Source organism: Cervus elaphus, chromosome 23 (genome assembly GCF_910594005.1).
Source record: "Cervus elaphus chromosome 23, mCerEla1.1, whole genome shotgun sequence".
NCBI lineage: Eukaryota > Metazoa > Chordata > Mammalia > Artiodactyla > Cervidae > Cervus > Cervus elaphus.
Window position 1 is genome coordinate 54960696 of NC_057837.1, and position 21553 is coordinate 54982248.

At 52.9% G+C, this 21553-nt stretch overlaps 1 protein-coding gene across 2 annotated transcripts in view; it reads right to left on the reverse strand.

Annotated features, from left to right (window-relative positions):
* Window positions 1-21553, reverse strand: part of CDH4 (cadherin 4) — a 475206-nt gene that overhangs the window by 33428 nt on the left and 420225 nt on the right. For both annotated transcript variants that reach the window (XM_043884659.1, XM_043884661.1), the window contains exons 6-7: window positions 18165-18309; window positions 792-964 (exon numbers count right to left, since the gene is read on the reverse strand). In XM_043884659.1, coding sequence (XP_043740594.1) covers window positions 792-964; window positions 18165-18309 — 318 coding nt within the window. The remainder of the gene's footprint in view (window positions 1-791; window positions 965-18164; window positions 18310-21553) is intronic.

The following is a 21553-nucleotide window of genomic DNA, read 5'->3' on the forward strand; positions in this document are numbered from 1 at the left end:
TATCAACCTCCAAGGCTCAGAGCAAGGCCACCTCTTCTGAGAAGCCTCCAACTTCTTCATAGTTAGCTCTACCTCATCCGTTCACGACACCTTGTGGACAGAGTCCACTGCCTATACATGCAGTCCACTGCATATACACATGAACTGCTCTATAAAAACGTGCAAACCACTACACACACATGTGATCTACTGCATATAAACACATGGTCCACTATACATAATGTGATCTTCTCCACATTCACAGCAATCCGCTATATATATATATGCGAAATCAACTACTTATACATGTGATCCACCGAGTATACACACGGTCCATTGTATATACACATAATCCACTTCATATCAACGTGATCCACTTCATATCAACCCATGATCTACTTCATATCAACACACAATCCACATCATATAAACACACGATCCATATAATACACACAATCCATATAATATACACAATCTACTTCATATAAGCATGTGATCCAATCATATAAACATGTGATCCACTTTATATAAACACGAAACCCACATCATATAAACACACCATCCACATAATATAAACATGTGATCCACCACATACAAACACGTGACCCACATCATATAAACACACGATCCACACCATAAACATGTCATCCACTGCATATACACATGATCCCCCTCCTCCATCCCTTTGGTGGCGGCAGCAGCAGCGACCACCACCATTCCACCCAGGCCGGTGGCGACCCCCCTCTGGGCCACCCTCTCCCACACAGACTGCAGTGGGGAGACCGTGGTCTGGCTCCACAGCGCTGCCTCACCTCTCGGTCCAGGCCAGCGGCCACAGTCACGATGTCGCCTGTTTCACTGTTGATGGTGAACATGTTCTGGGAGGGGCTCTGCGGGGTCTGCGTCACGATCCGGTAGCGCACCATCCCGTTGGCTGTGGTGGCGTCATCCGCGTCGTTGGCCGTGACTGTCATCACGTAGGTGCCTGCAACAGAGACAGGCAGCTCCTGGGGGACTTGCCTGCCATCCCCGCCGCTGTCCCTCACACATACCCCGGCAGATGTCTCCCATGATCATGTCTTCCTGGAGGCTGGATGTGGTGTGTGTCCTTCTCCACCGGTGGGCTGGGCCGCTGCCAGGCCCTGGGAATGTGTCTGTCCCTCCCCCCACCCCCAGATCCCCCTGCAGAACCACGGGGGTGGGGCCTTCTTCCCAGGCTCAAGCCTGCTCTGAGGCCGCTGCTCTGACTTCGTCAGGAGAGGGAGCCACCCAGCGTCAGCACAGCCTGCAATTCCGGCTCAAAACCCTGCACACTCCCTCCTGAGCCACACAGCCCAAGGCTCTGGCCGGCATGGTGGGGGCTCAGCACATAGTAGAGAGACAGGGCTGTATCCGGAATGTGCCTAATAGGCACTCAAGGATGCTCAGTGAGAAGAGACCCCTCAGAGGGGATGCTGTGCACATGGGATGCAGAAGCAGGTGCAGTAAATTCGGAGCGTGCGAGCTCAGAGGTGGTGAGTACCTAGACCCTCCCTCGGCTCAGTGCCCGTTCCCCACCAGGCGCCAGGGTTGGGGTCTGCAGAGGACACCCCGGGATAGTCCCCTGCCTCCTGAGAGCAGGGTGTGGTGTTCCTATTGGCACCCACCCTTCCCCATTGGGAGGCCCTGGCTAGATCAAAATGCCCCCCACCCCTGGCCACAGTGGTCGGGTCAGCAGTGGGCACCATACCCAGTCAGAGCTTGGGAGCAAGGAGATGTACTTTTTGGGGTTTCTAGGAATTCAGCGTGCCATCCCTGCCCCTGGACTTGGCTGGGCCGGCGTGTGAGGCTGGGGGCTGTGATCACTTTGTGGCAACAGAGATGGAAACTGGAGGACAGGGCCACCTCAGAGGAAACAAAGCCATGGCAGGCTCAAGTGACCACCTCTCACTGGGCAGCCCCTGGGTCAAGCTGCACCTGAAGCTCTTATCTCTATACAGAAAAAAATGAAGACTTTTCTTTATAAAGCAGTTTTAGGTTCACAGCAAAATTGAGGGGAGGGTCCCTTACAGATGCTTTGTACACCTGAACCAATATTAGAATATATTCCCTTTCTTATTTTATGCTATTTTAGGCTTCCCTGGCAGTTCAGATGGTAAAGAATCTGCCTGCAATGCAGGAGACCCGGGTTTGATCCCTGGGTCGGGAAGATTCCCCTGGAGAAGGGAATGGCAACCCACTCCAGCATTCCTGCCTGGAGAATCCCATGGACAGAGGAGCCTGGCGGGCTATAGTCCATGGGGTCACAAAGAGACATGACTGAACTAACACTACACTACCTTTGTTGCTTGCAACGAAGAGTTCTGACTGGCATGGGCTCCCAGCCCTGCACCTGCCCCTGGGGCATGCCACCCTTGTCCTCATCTGCATGTTCTTGGTTCAGCTCCGTGTTCCCAGGTTGTTCCAGTGTGCTGTCAAGGGCCCACAGGGGAGAGGGAGTGTGGGCACCATCCTCCACTGGGTCCTTTTTGGAGGTGGTGGCTTATGCTGAGGCTGAACTTGGCTTGGGGCTGGGAGGGACCCCAGGCCTGTTGGGATCCAAGGGGGTAATGGGCGGGGGGCTTCATTCATCAGACATATGCTAGGCATTTGCTCTGGGCTGGTGCTGTGCAAGGAGCTGGGCGGACAGTGGTGGAGACACTTCCATGGTCGAGGCAGGGGTCTCACCTGCATGCTCCCAGAGTCTCTCATGTACAAGGTGTGTACCCAGCAGGTCCTCTTGCATGCCTGTCCAGCCTCCCCCACCCTCCTGTCCAGGGAGGGCCTGACACAGAGTCAGCTTTACTGTCGGCTTTAACTGAATAAAAGTTTTTTTTAAGGCAGATGCATTTTATGGAAACAGAAAAGAAGGCAAACAGCAAGAGGAAGGTGGAAATCTGTTTTACAGGGTTCAGGTTTTCTGTCCTCATCCTCCAACCAGAGACAAATGGGCTCAGGACCCACCTTTTCATGACTGAAAGACAGGACATCCTCGGTAGATGGGGCTCAACACTGCAGGAGGCAAGGAGCTCCAGGCCTGCAGACCCTGCTGCCCACTCATAGAATCCTCAGATTTATATAGGTTTTTTTAACAACACGTAATCCACACATCAGAAAATTCACCCTTTTAAAGTGCACAAGTCAAAAAATTAAATAAAGTGCACAAGTCAGTGTATTCTGGCATTTTCAGTTGTTGTGCCATTGTCAGTAGAAAGTATCTAATTCCAGAGCATCCCGTCATCCTCCCAGAGAAATCTGTGTCCACTAAGAGTTTCACCACATCCTCCTTCCCAGCCCCCGGCAACATGTGTCCACTTTCTGTTTCTATGGATCGGCCTCTTCTGAGCATGGCTTATAAATGAAATCATATACCATGTGGCCTTTGCGTCTGGTGTCTTTCTCTGAGGCTAATGATTTCAGGGTTCATTCCTTTTTTTTTTTTTTTTTTAGTTCTACCACTTTATTGCTACCAACCCATTTCCCTCCACCCTTGTGCACACATGCTCAGTCATGTAATCCCATGGACTTCAGCCCGCCAGACTCCTCTGTCCATGGACTTTTCCAGGCAAGAATACTGGAGTGGGTTGCCATTTCCTTCTCCAGGGGTTCATTCCTTTTTATGGCTGAATAATATTCCAGTGTATGGGGATGCTTAGCTCTCAATTTCCTGGTAGCTCAGTTGGTAAAGAATCCGCCTGCATTTATAATAGCCAGGACATGGAAGCAACCTAGATGTCCATCAGCAGATGAATGGATAAGAAAGCTGTGGTACATATACACAATGGAATATTACTCAGTCATTAAAAAGAATACATCTGAATCGGTTCTAATGAGGTGGATGAAACTGGAGCCTATTATATAGAGTGAAGTAAGCCAGAAAGTAAAGCACCAATACAGTGTACTAACACATATATATGGAATTTAGAAAGAAGGTAACGATAACCCTATATGCGAGACAGCAAGAGAGACATAGATGTAATGAACAGTCTTTTGGACTCTGTGGGAGAGGACGAGGGTGGGATGATGTGGGAGAATGGCACTGAAACGTGTAAAATATCATATGTGAAACGAATTGCCAGTCCACGTTTGATGCATGAGACAGGGTGCTTGGGGCTGGTGCACTGGGATGACCCAGAGGGATGGGATGGGGAGGGAGGGGGGTTCAGGATGGGGAATACATGTACACTCATGGAGGATTCAAGTGAATGTATGGCAAAACCAATACAATATTGTAAAGTAAAAAAAAAAAGGAATCCGCCTGCAATGCAGGGAACCCTGGTTCAATCCCTGGGTTGGGAAGACACCCTGGAGAAGGGAATGGCTACCCACTCCAGGATTCCTGGGCAACCCTGGTGGCTCAGCTCATAAAGAATCTGTCTGCAATGCAGGAGACCCTGTTTCATTCCCTGGGTCGGGAAGATCCCTTGGAGAAGAATTTTCTACCCACTCCAGTACTCTTGCCTGGAGAATTCCATGGACAGAGAGCCTGGTAGGCTATAGCCCATGGGGTCGCAAAGGGTTGGACATGACTGAGTGACTTTCCCTTCACTTCACCCCTCAGTTACTGACTGAACACTTGCTGTGTTCAGGCACCAGGCTCTGTGCTCAGTGTGTAGAGAACAACCATATGGACATGGTCCCACCCCTACTAGGCCAGTGAAGAAGGACAGAACACACAGGAGAGACACATCATTGGCAGCTGGGATAAGGGCTTTGAAGTGGGTAAGAATGCTTGTGCGAACATGGAGAGTAACCAGGTGGGAGGGGACTTCAGAGGAAGGAGGGCAGGCCTGAGAGATGAGGGCAGTGGGGTGGGGAAGTAGGGGGCAGGACTGTAGGCAGGGGGGACAAAGGCCCTGGGGCAGAGAAGAGCTCTGGATGTTTGAGGAAAAGGGAGGTGAGGGCATGTGATGGGGCTGGAGGTGGGTTGGGCCCACAGCAAGGATTTTGGACTTTGTTCTAAGATCATAGGGAGATGTTTTCATCAGGAGAGTGGGTCGAATATATGTCTTAAAGACACATAGACAGCTTCCCTACTGGTCCAGTGGTTAGAAATCCACCTTGCAATGCAGGGCGGGGGACACTGGTTCAATTCCTGGTCCAGGAAGATCCTACATGCCTGAGGGCAACTAAGCCTGAGAGGCACAACTACTGAGCCCACACACTGAAACTGGTGAAGCCTGTGTGCCTAGAGCCTGTGCTCGGCAACAAGAGAGGCCACCGCAATGAGAAGCCAGGGCACCACAATGATGAGTAGCCCCTGTTCACCACAACGAGAGAAAGCTGACGTGTAGCTCCGCAGACCCACCACAGTCAAAAAATAAAAAAAGTAAATAAATCAATCTTAAAAAATATATCATTAAACAAAAGACATGCAGAGAACAGGCTGCAGGCAGCCAGAAGTGTGGGGGTCGAGGGTGGCAGTGAACATGAACTCATTTGCTGGATTTCAGAGGGAATTGGCTGCAGTCAGACCAAGATGTTGCACACCCACTAGGATGTTTATTCCTTCATTCCACTCATGTTTATCGAGTGTCTTCTAGGGGAAACATACAGAACTTCTGTGTTTTGAAAGCCATAGGAAGAAAGTCCATCAAACGCATCCACCTACCTTCATGCAATGGCTGTTCTCAAAGAATTGTGTGTAAACCCAATTTTAATGAATTTAATTATCAGTAGAATTCCCCCAGAGGCATTCAGTATTTAAAAGAAATCCAGAAAGTCCTGTTTTTAGCAAATGGTGGACCATGTTATTTTAAACCAATCTTCCTCCCGAGGAAAACGAGAGAAGCTGGACCTCACATGCAATAAGAGCTCATTCAGGGCAGAGACACACCAGCAGCGCAGACTTGGGGGTGCTGGCTGGAAAGGGAAGCCCAGGCCTGGGACCATCTTTCCTCTTGAGATGTTTGCTGATTCCAAATCGGTTTCTGACAGCCGAAGAGCTACATGGATCTTTCAACAGACTGATGGGAATGGGGTGAAAGCACTGAGCTTAGGGCTTGCCGTGGTCGTGTGTGTGGGAGCACCTGGAAAATGCTGATCTGGAAGGGCAGTGCACTTCCAGGGGTGAGGGTGAATGGGAAAGAGATGGCCTCGCAGGAGCACGGCTCTAGTTAAGGTGACTTAGGTTACCAGTGTCCCTGGCAGGAGCAAAAGCACATCCTCCACAGAGAAAGGTACTGTCTCACACAGCCTCAAGTCACCACGGCAACTGTTCACACACAGGGCTCCACCCGTGATGAACCAGGCACACAGGAAGACAAAACCTGTCTGAAAACAGAGGGAAAGAACTGACCAGGACCAGAGCAGGGGAGACTCTGATAACTGAGTCATCAGAGGCAGGTTAAAAACAAATCAGCCAGGAACTTCCCTGATGGTCCAGTGGTTGAGAATCTGCCTTGGAATGCAGGGAACACAGCAGCCAAGATCCCACATGCTGCAGTTGTGTGCCACAACTACTGAGCCCGTGCTCTAGAGTCTGTGGGCCGCAATTAAGGTCCAATGCAGCCAAATAAAAACAAAACCCAAATCTGCCAGAAAAGTCAAAATGCACCCCTAGTCAATCACATAGGATGCCCCACACTAGGCCCCTACTGCCAGTCCCCCAGCCCCGACTGGGGCACACCCAAGCCCCCCTCTCCACGCCTTCCAGTCTGCCTGTGATGGTGGCTGGTGAACCCCCCCCCCCCCACCGCTCCCCGCCCTGCCATGCCCTGAACACACAGCCTCTGCTGGTCCCCATCAGCCAGTCTTTATTTTCACATTACTGTCAGGGAAGGTGGATGCGAGCTCTGTGTGCCTTCTGTTGCACAAATGCATGTGTATCAACAATGGTCTCAAATAAAAGTAGAAAAATGTCCCTGACCCATGAACCTCACACCTAGCAGTGCAAATGAGGAGCACAATTAATAAGTAATTGAGAACTTCCCTGGTGGCTCTGTGGTAAAGAGTCTGCCTGCCAATGCAGGGACACGGATTCTATCCCTGGCTGGGAAGATTCCACATGCCGCCAAGCAACTAAGCCTGTTGCTGAAGCCTACTGTTCTACTACCAAAGCCTACCCATTCTAGAGCCCACGAGCTGCGATTACTGAGCCCGCATGCCCTAGAGCCTGTGCTCTGCAATAAGAGAATCCACCACAATGAGAAACCTGCACACCACAATGATGGGTAGCCCCTGCTTGCTGCAACTAGAGAAAGCCCATGCAAAGTGGTGAAGACCCAGCACGGCCAAAAATAAAAAAAATTAAAAAAATAAGTAATTGATGCTGAAAGTCTGACAACTGGCTGAATAAACTGTGGTACATTCCCACAATGGAATCGTTTAAAGCCAGAATATTTCATGACACTTGAAGTGTTCATGATATACAGCAAAATGGAGAACAATCCAGTTTCTAAACTGTGTTCTTTAATATAACAATGTGTTCGTGCAGAGAGGAGACCAGAGGGATCTTTGACAGATGTGCTCACGGCAATCTGCGTGGCAGGCAAGATGGAAGAGGGTGTTTTTTTCTTTGTGATTTTCTCTATATCTCCCAAGTTTCCTCCAAAGATTATCACTTGATGATCAGAAGGTAAAATGTTATTTTAAAAAAGGAAAACTGATGGGACTTTTTTTCAGCCTTAATCACAATTTGGTTTCCTTCAAAACAGATTCTGAAAACCTGGCGGGTCCGTGGCCACTGCTCTGTGGTCAGGTGACCCAGGCATGCCCAAGTGCTCTGAGCCCAAAGGCCAAGGGCAGGGTTGCCATGGCAACAAACCCAGATGAAATATAAGTGTTCGGGGCCCTGGAACTGATCTAGGGCTCAGGGTTATTTTCACTTCCTTCCTAGAAGAAGAGGGCGGGGCAGGGGTGGAAGGAGCTCCTTTCTGAAACCTGGAGAGCCTCCTGGGGAGACGGCCTCTGCTTGTGGTCTGGGCACTTGTCCCAGCCCCCAGCGCCACCCCCAGTGGGCACTCCGAGATGGTTCCTCACTTGGGGGCCAGGCCTTGACCTGGGGGCCGGCCTTGACCTGGGCGGCACCCTACCTCTGCCCCTGGCCTGTGTCCCATGACTCACTCCCCTTACACTTGACAGCACCCCTTCCTAAACCCTCCAGCGAGTGTTCAGCAGCTACACCACACCTCAGGTTGTGAGCAGGGCTGGCCCCAGTGTCTGGGAAGGCATGACCTGGCCATCAAGTCCCCCGCTAAGCCTGACCCTTCTCCAGTCTGGTCCACGGGCAGCGTAAGCGCGCAGTAGCCTCAGTGTCATGGTGTACCTGCTGAGGCAGCCTGGGCCACCCATGGGAGGGAGCGATTTGGCCGTGGTATCCAGCTGTGCGCTCTGCTGGGACTGCTCACTGCAGCAGCCTCTGTCGTAACCTGGGAGTTAAGCCTCTCCCCACCAGCTGGGCTGTGAGATCCAGGAGGAAATCACCTTCTGGGGCTTTCTCCTTGGGTCTCCCTCCCTCCCCAGTAGAAAGGCCTGACTTCATCTTAACAAATGAAACTGAACATCGCTCTGCATTTTCATCTAAGAGGGCATGCCGTCTGCTGCCTGAGATGCTGGACATCTCTCTATTAATCGGGCCAGCAGGGAAAGGGGGAGAAGACAGAGGTTGGGTTCTTGCGAGGAGTTCATGTACAAACGCTGCCATGAGCCTTAAAGGATTAATTTCACAAGCCTTAAATCGCAGTTTAATTTGAAAACTAATTCAGCCCCATAATTGGCTTTCTGCTCAAATCACTGAGGCTAAAGATTTAAATTCTTAATATTCGGATGACTTTCAAGTATCTGGTGCCATCTGTGCAATAGTCCGTGGCATTAGTCTCAGGGGCACCTCCACTGGCACAGAAATAAAATAAATAAATAAACAGGGCCCACTAATAGAATAATCTATTTAAGCAAAACTCTGCATTATATAGATGAAGGTTTCTTTGACTTCATTTGCAGCATGTAGATTTCTCTGCTATTTAATATTTTAAAGTGACATTAATTTCAAAATTTATAACATAGGCCCTCATGCAGTTACAAGGGGTTAGGAAAAGCAGAGATTCCAATTAGAGCTTTTTTTTTTTTTTAAGTAAAAATAATCGATACGGAGGAATCTTTTCTTGGGAGGCTCGAGAGACGCCATGAGACCCGTCTGGCTGCCTCCAGGCAGGAGACCACACGGCAACTCTGATTTCCAGAGGGAAGGGCTGTTGTAAGGACATGGACCCCCAGCTGGTGCAGGTATGAGGATGGAGCTGTGAGGTCCGTCCTGAGCCCTGTGAGCTTGTTTCCTGAAAAGTGGGGGCTGGGCAGGGTGGCAGGAAGTGTGAGACTGGAGGGTCAGCAGGACAAACCTGACTAGGGGTTGAGCCACATAGCATCAGACACTGCCAGCCGCTGGGGCACACCGCAGGCCTGGCCGCCTCCCTCTGCACAGGTGTGGACCCTCCAGGAGGCCTTCACAGAACTGCTGTGCACCCTCGGAGCTCCAGGGAGGTGGGGCCCTGGGCACGGAGGTGTGGTCCCCACCCCCGAGCTGGCCTGTGGCTCAGGCTGAGCTGTCACTGAATCCCATCCTTGCTCAGGCACATGGTGGTGGTGATGGAGGAGGTGATGGAACAGACAGGGTCTCTGCCCCACAAAGGGGAAAAGCAGTGATGACAACAAACTGAGAGGATGCAGTAGTGATTCGACCAGAGGCCTCAGTGTGAAGGGAGGGGCCTGCTGGTGAGAGCGGTGGGGAAGACAGCTCTGGAGAAGCGTGGAGGAGCCAGTGTACTAGTGGTCAGGGGGAGAATGGCCAGGCTGTGGGCACAGCCCGTGCAGAGGCCCTGGGACAGGAAAGACTTCTCCCATCCTGATGGTCTTTGCCCACACCTGCATCAGATACCATCTGTAGGCCCCTACCTAGCACACCTGTCTTTTGGTTCCTCAACTGGACAATGGGCTTCCTGGAGGTGGAGTTCACGCTTTCCCACCCTGGAAAAAGGGCACCTCACACACAGCTTTGGTGTGTGCTTTTCCAGGGGGATGGTTCCCACGCTACATACTGCCCTTCTCCCCTGATAGCGGATGTGATGCTTGGAGGTACAGCAGCCATATTGTGACCTCGTGGTGAGAAATCAGAGAGGGAGGCAAAGGGCACAGAGATGGTGAGTCTGCCGGCTTCATGCGCTCATCTAAAAGGCTACTTGTTTCAGCTGGGTTTTCTGAGACTTGCGTCCATAGTTATTCCTGACCCAGGCTGGGGAGGGGAGGCAGTTTAGCTCCAAGGTTAGAACTGCAGCTTGTGAGCCAGATCACCTGGTTTTATTCTTCCCTCCACCTGAGCGGAAGCAGGACACACCCGGGCCTCGGCCCCAACTTCCCCGCGCTGGCCCCGCCCCGCCGGCCCCGCCCCCGCTGGCCCCGCCCCCAAGTCCTCTGCACCAGCTCCTCTCTGAAGTACCCGGATAACAGCATCTGATGCTGGTCTCCTGGGTAGGTTAACAAAGCCTGAGACCACCACCCTGTGGAGGACATTAACTATTTGATGACCATGAGTTCTGAGCACCGTGGCCCGACCTACAGGCGCCTAAGAGTTGATAATATTGACCCCTGCGACCCCGCCCTGCCGTGTGACCCCGCCAAGCAGAGAATTGTGCACGAGCTAGTCATCACTCTCCTGCTCGCCCCCCATACCCGCTACCCTCAACCCCGCAAGAAGGGTTTGGATCTTTTGAGCACGAACCGCCTGTCCCCGTTTGGAGCCGTTTCAGTAAACACCACACGTTCCTTCACCACAACCACACCCCGTGTGGGTGGACTGGTACCTCCGCACCGGGGGGCGGCCCGGGTTTGGTTCGGTGACACAGGTTCCCGACACAGGTTCCCGCTGTGTCTCTTCTTACCTGCTCTTCGCCTCTGTTCACTCCTGTCCACAGTGCCTGTCACCGGGCTGTCCGCGATTCAGCAGGTTTCCTGTCTGGAGGCCCTAACGCGGTGCCCAGCCCCCAGGGGGCCGGGTCAGTGCTGTTTTCATGGCGGCCGCGTAGTCAGAGCATCAGTGGCAGGTGCGCCCACTGCGGGGGAGCCCGAGGCCTCCAGCAGAGACGCGGGGCCTCCCCCGTCCAGGTTCAGGAGCCTGGGAAGCGGTCGGGCTCAGAAGCTGCAGGTCAGGGGGCCCAGAGTTTTTAAATCTATCCTTCTTCTTCTCAAAGAGGCCAAGTTCCAAGGAGCCGAACTTGACCTTTTAAAGATGCGCCTGCACCCCAGAGGGGCACCCCGAGGTGCAGGAGAGCCTTGCTTCTGGTGAAGAAAACAGTTGGCCTGGCCGAGGGCCTCCCAGGGTCTCAGCCTCCGCTCTGCAGTGCCACCCCCCAACCCCATGCAACTCTGGGAACAGGACTGGGGTCAGAGGGGTGAGTGGGGGCCCGATGGGGAAGCCAGCTCGGCTGGAGGCCGGGGCTTGCAGGGGTTCCCTCCAGCTTCTCCTCGTGAACGCCCGCCGCTGCGCCCCATTGGCCAAGGCCCAACTGTGGCCTCATCCTAGGAGGGCCCCTCCCCTTCCCTCTCCTGCGCATCCTCCTGGAGGGGGCAGGGCCCGGAGGAGGACCTGGGCCCAATCCTCCCATCAGCTCTGGGACCAGGCCTCAGCTTGGCTCCGGCTGGCCCAGCCCAGGCTGCAAAATGGCCATCATTCAGCCGTGGCCAGTGGAGAGTTTGTGAAAATTCAGAATGTCTGAGGTTTGGCTCGGCCATCAGGTGACCTGAGGGACGCGGGAACATAATGTTGAGGACAGCTGGTTTTAAGCGAGTCTTACGGTTCAATCTGAGATTCCATCTGACAATGTAACTTGCTACCAGAGTTGGGAAAATGAACCGATATTTTGAGTAAGAACATTTAACAATAGAAATAAGGTAATACCTGTTAATAGTAATTACACTATTAACAATAGCACAGGTGTCAGGTGCCTCAGGTGGACGCCTTCAGCTGATTCCCCCAGGTTGGTGGTACTATTACCTCCATTTAACCATGGGACAGAGTGAGTGGCCGGCCGAGGCCCTGCCATGCCACACGCAGGCCACAGCTGGCCACTGGGAGTCTAAGACGAGTGGCTGAGTGCCATGTGACGTCACCTGCCAAGTGCTCAGTCCCACCCCGCGAGGACCAGGGGTAGCTGGGGTCTGAAACAGCCTTTACCTCTGCTCCACTCAAGGTTTCCTATGGAGCTACCGGCATCCAGGGAGCGAGGTGCTGGCGGATCAGTGGATGGGAGCAGAGAACCCAGAGCAAACCCACAAACAAGCCAACTGATTTTTGACAAAGGTACACAAGCAACCCAATGAAAGACAGAAAGCCTTTCCAACAAACAGTGCAGGAGCATCTGGGCATCCATAAGCAAAGAAATGAACCAGACTAAGTCTCACGCCTTCTATAAAAATCACACAGAAATTAACTCAGAATAGAAAAGTCAATGTCCAAAAGTGAATTAGAACAGTCTATAGCATCCCTGAAATGTGAATATAATGGAGTGGGGGGAAGCACATTTTTTTGTTAATAGATGAACAAATTTGAAACATTAAGAGAAAAGAAATTAACTTGGAATGGACCAAGGATGAAATATAAAATGTGAAACTATAAAACCTTTAGAATGAAGCCTAGAACATCTTCAGGACCCAGGGTTTGGGAAGAGTTCTCAATACCCAAGTCCAATCCATCAAAGGAGAGTGAAAAATTAAACTTCATCAAAATGAAAAACTCTTGCTCCCAAAAGACCCCCTGAAGAGCATGAAAACATGAGTCCCAGAGTAGGAGAAATTATCTGCAGACCACACATCTGGCAAAGGGCTTGCATCTCAAAGAATTCTCAAAACTCAGTGATTAAAAAAGCAACTAATTAGAAGATGGACACAAGACATGAAGAGACGTCTCAGCAAGGAGGAGATGCAGATGGCAAGCACAAGAAGGGATCACCACCATAGTTAGCATGAGGGAAAGAGAAATAAAAACCACAGTGAGGTACCAATGTGCATCTGTCAGAATAGCTAACATGACATAATGACACCACCAAATGCTGGCAAGGACACAGAGGAGCCGGAACACTCAGATGGTGGGACGGGAGATTGTACGGTCACGCCAGAAAAGTGCATGGCACTTCCTGGCAGAGCTAAACACCTGGTCCCCGTACCCCCCAGTGACTGAGTCCTCAGGCATTTGTCCCAGAGAAATGAAAATTCACATGAAAGTCTACATGTGAGTGAAAGTTCTTGGCAGCTTCATTACTGCCCCAAACTGGGACAACCAGAATGAGGGTAGGGCATCCACACTGTGTACTTCTCAGCAATGAAAAGAAATGTGCGTAGGACACACAATTTGCCTGAATATCCAAAGAATTATACTGAGTGGAAAAACCCAGCCCCTAAAGGTAACATGGGCTTCCCAGGTGGTGCTCAGTTCATTTCAGTCGCTCAGCCGTGTCCGACTCTTTGCGACCCCATGAACTGCAGCACGCCAGGCCTTCCTGTCCATTACCAACTCCTAGAGTTCACCCAAACCCATGTCCATTGAGTTGGTGATGCCATTCAACCATATCATCCTCTGTAGTCCCCTTCTCCTCCTGCCCTCAATCTTTCCCAGCATCAGGGTCTTTTCAAATGAGTCAGTTCTTTGCATCAGGTGCCCAAAGTATTGGAGTTTCAGCTTCAGCATCAGTCCTACCAATGAATATTCAGGACTTATTTCCTTTAGGATGGACTGGTTGTGCTAGTGGTAAAGAATCTGCCTGCCAATGCAGGAAATGCAAGAGACATGAGTTTGATCCCCAGGGCAGAAAGATCCCTTGGAGGAGGGCATGACAACCCACTCCAGTATTCTTGCCTGGAGAATCCCAGGGACAGAGGGGCCTGGCAATCCACAGTCCATGGGGTCACAAAAGTCAGACACGACTGAGTGACCGAGAGCACACTCAAAGGTAACGTACTGCTATGGTCACAATTATATGAAAGTCTTAAAATGATAAAATCACAGGTATGGAGAGCAGGTCAATGGTTTCAAGGGTAGGGATGGTGGGCAGATGGATCAGTGAGCGGGGAGATGGGTGTTAGCCTTCTTAAATGTTACTGTCTTGACCATGGAGGTCATGTGAATCTGCACACGTGATAAACTGCATGGGCACACACGCACTCACGTACACACACGTGCTGAAGTCTGAGTGAGGGCCAGGGCTTGCACCAGTGTCACACCCTGGTGTGACCCTGCATCTGTGAGAGGTTAGCACTGGGGGAAGTCAGGGGACGGGTCTGTGGGGTGTCTCTGTGTTACTTCTTACAACTGCACGTGCGTCTACAATCATGTCAAAATAAAAAGGTATCTTAAAAAGATATTTCTTCCAATGAGATCCTATCAGGAAGCACATTGAAGAGTTGCTTGGAGTGGTGCTTGCCTAGGAGGTTCAAGGTTGCCCAAAGCCCGGCCTTCCTGCTTCCTGCCCACCCAGGGCCAGAGATGCCTCTGTTACCCCAGGCCTCAGTAAGCACCAGGTCACAATCCTCTTGGGTTTCTTCTTGTTGCCTCTCAGTTGAACCTTTTTTCCGGGAAATTCTAATTTTGGTTCCACTTTCTGGTGCACTTGAAATAAACAAAACTCCATTTCTTTATGGAAAACATCTATATTACAGACATAATTTTTCATAATTATTATTAATCTGAACTCATGGGCACAGGGTCAATTTCAAAGCTAGGGAAAGAGGATTTGATAGAAAAGACTGCTTCCTTAAGACTGGTTTTGCTGGACAGGGATGCGCATCCAGCGCCCACGTGTCCTGACAGCAGGAGCGCGCAGAGCCTGTGTGCACTACATAGCCACTTCTGCAGGTGCAGCTTCTGCCTGGAGGCAAGAGATGGTCCCTCCCCGGGGGGTGGGCACAGCAGTTTTGGGGGACACAGAACAGGGGGGCGTCAAGGCAGAGTTTGGAAAGGCAGAGGTGGGGTGTGTGCCTGGAAGTGGTGGGGCACCCACCCAAGCAAAACTCCAGTGTGGGACATTCATAGGGCAGTCAGCCGACCTGCCTCCCTTTCACATCTCCAGCCTAGCATGCAGTCTCTCAGGTCTTGGTGGCCCCTGGCCAGTTCCCTCCAGGATTTGGGACCATGATCAGGAGGGGACCGAAGATCCCAGGCATGGGGAGGGACTGCTGCTGTGGCCCCATCTGGGTGGGAACCCAACATGGCAACCACTGCCCCCACGTGGCCATTTATATAAATACAATGAGAAATTCAGCTTCTCAGGTAGATGTGAGTTGGACTATGAAGAAAACTGAGCGCCGAAGAATTGATGCTTTTGAACTGTGGTGTTGGAGAAGACTCTTGAGAGTCCCTTGGACTGCAAGGAGATCCAACCGGTCCATCCTAAAGGAGATCAGTTCTGGGTGTTCATTGGAAGGACTGATGCTGAAACTCCAATACTTTGGCCACCTCATGTGAAGAGTTGACTCATTGGAAAAGACCTTGTTGCTGGGAAAGATTGAAGGCAGGAGGAGAAGGGGACAACAGAGGATGAGTTGGTTGGATGGCATCACCAACTCTATGGACACGAGTTTGAGTAAGCTCCGGGAGTTGGTGATGGACAGGGAAGCCCGGCGTGCTGCAGTCCATGGGGTGGCAAAGAGTCAGACATGACTGAGTGACTGAACTGAACTGGACAGCTGTATGAACCGGAATTGTGTGTGAGGCCCCTGTGACTCAGCAAAACCAGAGAGGGCTTCATGACATGGAGGGCCCTGGGGGTCGGGGAGGATGTGGGGTGACCTGGGATCTGGCCCCCGGCGGCTGGCTGATGTCCCCGCCGCAACATCCCAGACCTTAGCCAACTCCTACCCAGCTGAGTCAATACTGAATACATCTTTCCACTTGTTTTCCATTAGAACATGTGTCTGAAACCCTTCATTAGCCTATCATTCCAGAGAATAATGACTAATTTCTGGCGGTAGTTTTTCCTTATCCCACAAAGGCATTGTGTAAAACCTTTTATTATTGTAATTTACTGGGGTGAGAGAAGGACTTATAGAGACTGTTTCCATGTCCTGGGGAGCCTCCTGTGTTGAGGAGGTGGGCCCTGCTCTGTCTGGACATGGCCTCCTCCTCCTGGACCAGGGCGTCAAGCCAGGCCCAACAAGGCACCGTGCAGCTCCATCCTGGCTTTGCACAAAGAGGTCACATCTCTGGTCCCCTCTGATGGTTATTCTGGGACCAGAAGTGGAACTGGGGGCACCCAGGGGCTCCGAAAGTCACCCAACATTTAGTGCAAACAGCCCTGCAAAGGTGTTGAGTGCCCAGGGAATAAAGGGCCAGCCTTCAGCCTGCCTAGGCCACATCCAGAGATCTGAGGATGCTCCAATATCCTGGCTTAAAGGCTTATCAGGATTTTGAGGGGAAGATGAAACAGTTTGTTGTTTTTGTTATCCTAATGAGTAAAGGCAGTCATGCGTTTGGAAAAACTGTCTCATTGATTTGTTCGAAAATAAGACGTGGGAGACTTGATTTGAGGCACCTTCACAGAGTGTCTTGGGTCTTGGGGAGAGAGGACCCACCGCTTCCGTTAACAAGAACGTCCCCACCCGCCTCACACCCACCAAGCCTGACACCCACTGTCCACCCTGCTCCTTAAAGAGCTGGCTGTCAGCAGTCCTCATTCGCTTTCTTTGGCTGTTTGTAGCTAATTTGGCCACCCACCTGCCCCTCAGGGGCCGGCAGGGCCCAGCTGCCTGAGGTTTCTGCAGAAATAATGTCACATTGCTTTCCCTTTGCTGACAGGCTGGCCCAAGCCTCCTGATTCTGAGGACAATCAGTTGTAAACGCATTTCACCTTGTGGAAGCAGCAGCCCCTGGAGACAGAGCTGTGACAACTGCCTCCAGGGAGAAGAGATGATAAATGTTTGCTTTCATGCCCCTCTGCATGCTGGACGCCTGCTGACCCCTCCTCAGAGGCCCGGGAAGTCTTCCCAGGATGGGTGCCCACCGGGGGCTGGGGAGGGGCAGCCTCTGTGATGTTCAGATGGCAGGCAACACCTTTACTGTGCGTATGTTCCCAGTATTGCACGGGGCATCACTCATGAATCAAAATGACCTTTTGTTTCTTTCAAGTTCAAATGTAACCAGAGTCCGAATTTTAGTGGCAGCTTCCAGCAGCCCTTAGCAGGGGCCTCAGCAGTGGTGCTTGGCTCAGCTCCACACTGCCCCCTGCCCCTGCCTGCCCTAAACTGAGTAGTTGTCCTGAGGACAACTGCCCCCCACCCTCCCCCAAGTCAGGAGACAGTGTGGGGCTGGGTTTCTTAAACCTTAGCAAGTGCAGAGTTACTTGGAGCTTGGCTGCCTCCTCGGGGCCCCACCTGCAGAGTCTGAATCAGCAGGTGGCCACCAGCTATGCACTTATAACATGTTCCCAGGTGATGCTGGGGGGTCTCTTAGCTGTTGTGCCAGCATCCGCTGGGGATTCGCACCCATGTCCACACCGAGGGGTTGGGACTGCTTGCTCCACCTCTTCAGGCCTTGAGTCCTGTCTGAGCTGAAGGGGGAGGGAGGCGCCCACTTCTTGGTCATTATGGGATCCAGAGACCAGACACTGTAAAGTGGTCATTATCATTTATGCTGGACAGGAGTCCTTGGGAAGACGGGTCAGCTCTTGGGTCAGCTCTGAGGGGGGCCAAGGGCCTCAGCCACACAGCTCACTTCTTTAGGCCGAGGGAGTCAGCCCTCTCAGGGGCTTCCTGCTATGCCCAGAGGTGCCCAGGAGGCCTCAGATGGCCAGCCTCCTCCCTGACCGGCCTCAGGACCTTCGCACATGCTCTCCCTGCTGCCAGAGTTCTTCCCTGCACTTCTGAGTGCTGCTCCTGATCACAAGTCAGCTCCTGGCCCACAGGTCACCTCTGCAGAGGAGCCTTCCCTAATCTACAGCCATCCCCATGACTCAGCGCCCAGGGGTCTCCTGAGCCAAATCGTCACTGCAGTGGCTCTGGTCCCTTGTTTCAGCCCCTCTGTCTGTGTCTGCCCTGGACTGTGAGGTATGTGGAGCAGGGATGCCCACTCCCTAGTGCGAGCAGTGGGTGCTTAAATAAACTCATAGGCGATGAGTCCCAGGTGTCATCATGGCGGCAGGGGCTGCGTGTCCCTCTTCGGGAACGTCCCTCCCTCGGGGCTCAGGGCTCACCTGGCTTGGAGCCTTCGTCCACGGAGCCGTTATACACCTGGTTGAGGAACTCGGGGCGGTTGTCGTTCATGTCGATGACATAGATGTACAGGTCGATGGGGTTCTCCACCTTGTTGCCGTTCATATCCACAGCATGTGCTCGGAGCTAGAAGGAAAGCAACATATGCTGTCAGGGCTGGCAGCTGCCGCCGGCGGGGATGTGCCTGACCCTAAGCCTTGTGAACCACTAAGAGCAGATTTCCTGTGACCTACAGCCCTGGGGTGGGGTGACAGAGCAGTTCAGGGCCCCCCCCAAGGGGCAGCCTGGGGAGTGCGGGGTGGGCTTGGGACACGTCATGAGCCTGGGTTCTCTCCTCTGTGGGAATGGGGAGGCATCCTGGGAAGGTGAAACAGAGCGACCATGGGAGCTGGAGGCTGACCCGAGGGTCCACGCCGATATCCGTCCCCGCACCACTGATGCTGAGGACTCACGTCTACCTAGAGCAGGTGCAGAAAGGCTGTGTGTGCTAACGGGGCGGGGGCTTAGGCCCCTTGCTGCCAGGAGGCCAGGCCTGGGGGAGGCCCAGAGAGGAGACACAGTGAGTCCTTGAACTTGGGCATCCACTTCAAGTCTACCCTGTTGGCCTGGTTTATCTTTCTTGGGGCAGCAGAGAGGAAATGGGTCCACCCTGGGGTGGAAGGCCCCACTCCAATGGGGAAGGGGCTCCAGGGAGCTCCATCTGGGAACAACTCAAGGTACAAAGGGTAGGTCCCCCAACTTGGGCTGGAGGGCCCACAGGGGCTGCTCAGACTCTCCTCTTCGATTTTGGATTTTTATCTTTTATTCATTCATTCACTCATTAATTCATTCGCTCCATCAATATCTATTGAGGGCCCACCTGTGGGCAGGCACTGGCTGTGCCCTAGTCCGTGACTTCATGAGACCCGGGGCTGCCCTGGGGCTTCTCATGCAGGAGATGGCCCCTGAGAAGGCATGTGACCGCAACGACCCATGGGGTGGGGAGGAGGCCAGGCAGGCCTCTTGGAGGAGGTGATGCTGGAGCTGAACCCTGGATGAGGGGCCCAGAGGACAGCAAGCATGGGGGCCTCCATGGGGGATGCAGAGTGGCTGAGCCCCACGGGCAGCAAAGCGTGCTGGAGTGGGGCCATGGGGGCCCTGAGACTAGACAGGAAAACCACACTTGGAGGTGGAAGGGGCTGGCCTGTCTCTCCAGACCAGCACTGTGACTGTCACACAGCCATGCCCTCATCTCTCTGTGGAAACCATGTCACCCTCGAAACCAAACACGCTGGACTACAGGGTCCTTATGCCAAGACAGCGCCAAGTCAAGGGTGCCCAGAGGAGCCTCCCGCAGAAGGGGTCTCAGAGCTGGGGACCCCGCCTAGTCATCAGGCAGTCCCCTTGATGCCCTGCGCCCCCAGCTGCTCTGCCAGCCTTGGGGGAGGGGAGGGTGCCATCCATGACTGCAGGAGGGGCCTTGAGTTATCCGCAGCCTCGGCCGACAGCCCTGTGTAGAATTTCCCCCTTGAAACCATGTGTTTGGGGGGAGCTCAAGGCAGGCTTCATGGAGGAGACGATCCATGTCATCACAAGGAGACAAATGAGCTCAGGTTCCTGGGAGCTGCAGCCTGCAGAGCCATGCAGCTGCCCCCTTCAAGACAGATCAGCTTGAAGTATCACATTTAAACATCTCAGGATGGGGATTCGGGTGCAGTTGTTTCTCCCAGCCGACTGCTCCCCAATGCCGCCCCGCCGCCTGGCCATTGGGTCGCCATTCCTGAAGCCCGGTTTGCACCTCCCTGCTGTGGAAGTCCTCCTGTAGGCGGCCAGTGTGTGCTTACTAAGTCACTTCAGTCGTGTCTGACTCCCTGTGACCCCATGGACTGTAGCCCACCAGGCTCCCCTCTGTCCATGGGGATTCTCCAGGCAAGAATACTGGAGTGGGTTGCTGTACCCTCCTCCAGGGGATCCTCCTATGGGCGGCTGGGCCATCCTTCATCTTGTCAGACGTGGCCAGGCAATAAGGCGCTGAGCCAAAGGTTGAGGAGGCTTTGAAAAAAGTAATTCTGAGCTAAAATTAAAGTTATTATCTTCTAACTGAAGTGATACCCCAGTTGGGCCGCTATCTTTAGCAGCAGGAGCAGGCCGAGTGGAGCTCTCGATGGAAAGTGGCTGGCAGGGTCTCCTCATCCCCCTCCAAAAGCTTAAAACAACATTTGATAGATTCTGTTGGAAATCTCTAAGAGCCCACCCATCCCCCTCCATCTCTCAGGCTGGACACACAGCTGCAGGCTTGGGGATGGGGGTCTGTCTTGATGTTGGAGACAAGAAATGCTTTGCGACTTGGAGATGAGAAATGTCCTGAGACTTGCAAATCTGGGTGTCTTGTGCAGAGTAAATTTCCTGCGATGCGCTGTGCATGCCTGCCATGTGTGGGATCCTGTTGTCTTCCATCAACCCTGTGCTGGCTCTGGCTGGGAGTGCCCCGAGACCTCCACAGGCACTGCCTCACCTCATTGTTCACAAGAACCGTGAGACAGGTCTGTCGGATCTCTATTTACAGGCAGGGAAACAGAGGCTCAGGAATATCCCGCCCAAGTTGACGGCTCGTGGCCCCAGCAGCAAGGCTTCCTAAGGAAGCCATGAAGGCACCTTCTGGGGGAATCGCCTTGCAGAGCAGACAGTGATGCTCATCTGTCTCGTGATCACAGGCTTCGTACAGTCATCTCCAGGGACCCGTGTCCACGGTCTGTCAGCTCCCTCTCAGGTGGGAGATGCTGCTCCACCCTCCTAACAGCCATGATGACGGTGGGACTCAGGACAGGATTATACGGCACCCGTCGGGGGAGCAGAGAGGACTCTGGGATGTGAGGCGCAGGTTCCAGGTGGGAAGGTTACAGGAGTCACCCTGTGATCGAGTCACGTCATGTAGGGGGTTGACTTTAGTGGCAAGGAGACTGTCTGGGTGGACAGAGGTAACTAAAATCAGAGCCTCACTAAAATCGTGGACTCTCAAATCAGAGTGATCCTCTGGCCCACAGCAGGTGAAGGATTGGGGAGCTGTCTCTCAGTCTACTGCCAAGTGGGTCTCCTTTTCCCAAATGTGGCTCCTGCCTTCCCAGGGTCTGGTTTGGGGGTGCAGGGAGAGGGTGTGTGGTGCTCTTGAGATCGAGCTGCTCTTGGGGTGCCCAGAGCTGGGGGTCCTCAGAGTGGACAGTGACACCCGGGTGTGGCTCTGAGCTGTTTGCACCCAGACGGCCACGAGATGAGGCCCACAAGTCCTCCAGTGTCAGCTTCCTGTCCGTCCCACTTGACAGGGGGCGAGTGTGTGACCCTCATAGTCATTCGGGCCTTGTACTCAGAAGGGTCTGTATGTGGTTTGACGCTC